The sequence below is a fragment of the Stomoxys calcitrans genome, chromosome 5, assembly GCF_963082655.1.
Source record: "Stomoxys calcitrans chromosome 5, idStoCalc2.1, whole genome shotgun sequence".
In the NCBI taxonomy this organism is placed as follows: Eukaryota; Metazoa; Arthropoda; class Insecta; order Diptera; family Muscidae; genus Stomoxys; species Stomoxys calcitrans.
The window spans coordinates 89,615,302-89,619,685 of record NC_081556.1 but is presented as its reverse complement, the minus strand read 5'-3'; the positions used below and the strand labels follow the sequence as shown (position 1 = coordinate 89,619,685).

Sequence of the window (4,384 nt, the reverse complement as noted above, 5' to 3'; positions counted from 1 at the left end):
CCGATCTCCCGATTTGAATTCTAGAGCCCCTGGAAGCCTTAATTTTTGTCCGATTTGGCTGAAATTTTGAACGTAGTGTTCTATTGTAACTTCCATCAACCAAGTATGGTCCAAATCGGTCCATAACCTGATATAGCTCAAATATAAACCGATCTCCCGATTTGACTTCTTGAGCCCTTAGGTTAGGTTAGGTTGAAAAGAGGGTGCAGATATTAATCCGCCCCATGCCACTATGGACAAGCCAGAAATCGGCTTCTTGTGCGATCAAAATTAAGTCCTTACAAACCGCAATTTTGGTCCGCTTTGGGTGATTTGGGATTACCTTAGTTGGTGTCTTTATGGACAGTAAACTGGCCATCATAGTAGTAACAACCAGGACGGTATGGGCACGAACAGACTTGACTAGTCAGAATGATATTAACGCCTTCTCTGAGGAAGGCACAATCTACATCGCTTGGGTGCCGGGTCATAGCGGAGTAAGTGAGAATGAAAGAGCAGACTATTTGACAGTGAAGGCCATTGGACTGCCACCATTAAACTAGGTTAACCCGAAGCCTTTCGGGTTGATGCAGTCCGAGTTAAGGATGTGGGATACGAACACCCATTTAACACTGTGGAACAGCGTAATGGTTGGTAGGACGACGAAAGTCCTAAGGGGAAATCCAGATTGTGAGAAGACGAAACCATTTTTGAAAGTAAGTAAAAGGTCAATATATTGTAGCTTTCTGTGTCATAACGTGACACATAGGAATATGAACTCCCTTATGCAAAATCGATTCGATAAATGATAGCATGTGTGGGGCATGTGGGGGAGATGATGAAACGTTGGAGTATTTCTTATCTCATTGACAGGCTTTCGCGCCTAACAGCCACCTGCACTTAAGTGGGGACTCAAAACCAGACTTGAACCTACTTAGGGGCGTGAATTGGAAACCAATTAGGGATTTTGTAAGTACCATGGAATTCCTAACTTAGACTTTCTTTTCAGAGGTAACTTTTTCTACCCACCACCATAGGATGGGCATATTCTAATCTAGTCATTCTGATTGTAATACCTCGAAATATTAGTCTAAGGCCCCATAAAGTATATATATTCTTGATCCTCTCGACGTTCTGAGTCCGTCCGTCTGACGAAATCACGATAGCGGCCGAAAACGTAAAGCTAGCCGCTAGAAATGTTGCACAGATACTTTATATTGATGTAGGTCATGGTGGATTGCAGATAGGCCATATCGGGCCAGATTTCGGTATAGCTCCCATATAAACCGATTTCCCGATTAGACTTCTGGAGCCCTTACAAGCCGCAATTGGCTGAAATTTTGCAAGTAGTGTACTGTTATGACTTCCAACAACTGTCCTAAGTACGGTCCAAATGGGTCTGTAACCTGATGCATCTCGCATATTAACCGATCTCCCGATTTTAATTCTAGAGCCCCTGGAAGCCTTAATTTTTGTCCGATTTGGCTGAAATTTTGAACGTAGTGTTCTATTGTAACTTCCATCAACCAAGTACGGTCCAAATCGGTCCATAACCTGATATAGCTCAAATATAAACCGATCTCCCGATTTGACTTCTTGAGCCCTTAGGTTAGGTTAGGTTCAAAAGAGGGTGCAGATATTAATCCGCCCCATGCCACTATGGACAAGCCAGAAATCGGCTTCTTGTGCGATCAAAATTAAGTCCTTACAAACCGCAATTTTGGTCCGCTTTGGGTGAAATTTTGCTTGTAGCTTTGTGTTACGACTTTCAAAAACTGTGCTAAGTACGGTCCAAATCGGTCTATAACCTGATATAGCACCTACATAAACCGATCTCCCGATTTGAATTCTTGAGCCTTTACAAGCCGCAATTTTAGTCCGATTTGGCTGAAATTGTGCATGTAGTGTTCTGTTATGACTTCCAACAACTGTACTAAGTACGGTTCAAATGGGTCTATTAGTTGTAGCTCCCATATAAACCGATTTCGCAATTCTGTTATTACTTCTAATAACTGTGCCAAGTATAATTCGAATCAGTTTATAACCTGATATAGCTCCCATATAAACCGATCTCCCCATTTGATTTCTTGAGCCCTTACAAGACGCAATTTTTGTCTGATTTGACTAAAATTTTGCATGTAGTGTTATGACTTCCAACAACTGTGCTAAGTACGGTCCAAATCGGTCTATAACCTGATATAGCTCCCATATAATCCGATGTCCCGATTAGATTTCTTGAGCCCCTGGAAGCCGCAATTTTTTTGTCCGATTTGGCCGAATACGGTCCAAATCAGTATATAACCTAATATAGCTCCCATGTAAACCGGTCTCCCGATCATCCTTAATCGGTTCCTAGAGCTTTAATTTTTGCTGGTTTGGCAGAAGTTTGGAATGTAGAATAAAATTAAACCCTTCAAAGTAAATTTATTTTGCATACATTTTTAGCAGAATCCATGTTGGTGGGTTCCCAAGATTCGGCCTGGTCGTACTTAGAACGCTCTTACTTATTACTATATAGAGCGCACAACAAGCCAATTACTATCTTAGGTTTATGTACATAGTGGCATGGGGCGGTTTAAATTTCGCACCCCTTTATGTATTTGGGATTTTGATTTGAATTTTTTGTCAATTCCAACATCTCTAGGCCCAATCTGACTCTTGACATTACTACTGATTTTCGTAAAAATAAATATATAATAATTTTTTATTAGTAAAGTTTTTCGGGGTGGCATCACTGGTTGATAATTATGCCCAAAAGTCATCTGTGAACTTGAATAGTGTTCAGTATACACTGCCAATTTATCATGGAGAAACTCAAACAAGCAGCCACTGTAATTCCATGAAATTTACTATCAAAATCAGTTATCTGTGTCAACAGATAAAAAAAAAATAACTATAAAATAAAAATCACCCTTTATAATACAATTTAGCCCCTGTGTTTTATATACTCGTAGTTGGCATAAGGACTATAGAAATCTCCGCCAAAGTAGAGTATATAATATATATAAGACCATCTTTTCCGTTTCCCAACGAGCAAACACAAACAAAGAGGCACAATGTCTCAAAAACCTGCCACGAAAAATAATGCAAAATCCCCGAGCTTTATGGCACTACACTCAACAACATACCAAGCACCACACATTATGAATCCTTTGAAGTAATGCCATACTTTGAGATAAACTTTATCTGCGATAGTGTTTAATGAACTACCTGTAGCTTTTATATTTTGTTTTTGACTTGTTTATTAAATTGTACCCTGCGTCACTTCGCTACTATAGACCATATATATTTGTGCTTAGCTTATCTTAGACACTTTTTTATTTCAGTTTCAATCCAATTCCCCCATACTCGGCACTACTTCACCTGGGAGCCTAAATATGATTCACACTGGGGACAATAATGGCGAGCGCTTTTGCAATTGTCGAAAAGGTAGGGCAAACAACACGAGCATCTACAAGAGGGATGATAAATCCAGATAAGGTTGGAGTTAAATATCACAAGTTCAAGCTTCACAAAAACTCAGCACTTACGTGGTACAGCACAAGATAGCAGCAATAATGTGAGTCATCATAGTTGCCTCATAATCGACGCGAGTCAGCATTTGCGATCGACACGAAGGACAATAGGCCAAATGGGAGCGAGCCCCAAACTGAGCAGGTGGATGGGCTACAACAAAAGAGTATCACAGCACTTAGGAGAAATTAAAACGGCGTCTATTTGTATTTTTGAACTTACCAATGGGGGCCTGGGTTATTGAATAAACGCTTCCTCTAAATTCATTTTCTGGAAAAGTATCCTCCTGTTGCATTTGTAAGGCAGACGGTTCCAATGAGGGATAAGCGGGGGGTTGTTCACTCCGTCCAATGTTTATTGGCTCACCCGGCAGATGGTTCTCCATCATATCTATGATTTCCTGTTTTGTTGGCATTTCTCTTTGCTGCCTTTTGTCTGGTTAAGTCCCTTTTTTCCTAATGCCTCACGCAAAGCGTGCCAAGCGCTTTAATCAATTATCCGCCGCCTAGCACAAGCTGGTAATTAAACTGATGTGAGATATGTGACATGGTCACTGGGACTCGCTTGGACGCAAATAATTGGAGTATGACACGAGATTTATTCGTACGAGACCAAATGCCAAACAACATACTACAATTGAGACGCAAATAGAGTTTCATGTTTTTCTGTGGTTTCCATCGATGTTAATTGTAGACCCCGCAAAAACGTCAGACGATTACCAATGTGGGCTATTAAAAACCCCCCATGATTGGGATGGCCTTTAAACAAAAAAAGATTCATTATTGCACAATGGTTTAAAGTTGAAACTAAATGTAACTAGGCCTAGAACAAGCAAGTAGTAAAAACTACCAAACCGTATGAGCTACGACGTTGGTAATGAATGAAGAACTCC

At 40.4% G+C, this 4,384-nt stretch overlaps 1 protein-coding gene across 1 annotated transcript; it reads right to left on the bottom strand.

Moving 5' to 3' along the window:
* Window positions 1–3,155: 3,155 nt before the first annotated feature.
* On the bottom strand, window positions 3,156–4,088 carry LOC106088015 (uncharacterized). The gene is made up of 3 exons (XM_013253293.2): window positions 3,715–4,088; window positions 3,510–3,645; window positions 3,156–3,430 (listed from the first exon to the last, which is right to left on the bottom strand). The coding sequence occupies exons 1-3, from the start codon at window positions 3,905–3,907 to the stop codon at window positions 3,334–3,336; spliced, it is 426 nt and encodes a 141-aa protein (XP_013108747.1). The 5' UTR covers window positions 3,908–4,088; the 3' UTR covers window positions 3,156–3,333.
* Window positions 4,089–4,384: the final 296 nt, after the last annotated feature.

Excerpts from the sequence above, each read along its gene's own strand:
- LOC106088015 (XM_013253293.2), bottom strand. The coding sequence starts at position 3,907 with ATGCCAACAAAACAGGAAATCATAGATATGATGGAGAACCATCTGCCG. Across the intron at positions 3,646-3,714 it reads AATAACCCAGGCCCCCATTG|CCCATCCACCTGCTCAGTTT; the intron begins GTAAGTTCAAAA and ends CTTTTGTTGTAG. Across the intron at positions 3,431-3,509 it reads GCTATCTTGTGCTGTACCAC|ATGCTCGTGTTGTTTGCCCT; the intron begins GTAAGTGCTGAG and ends TCCCTCTTGTAG.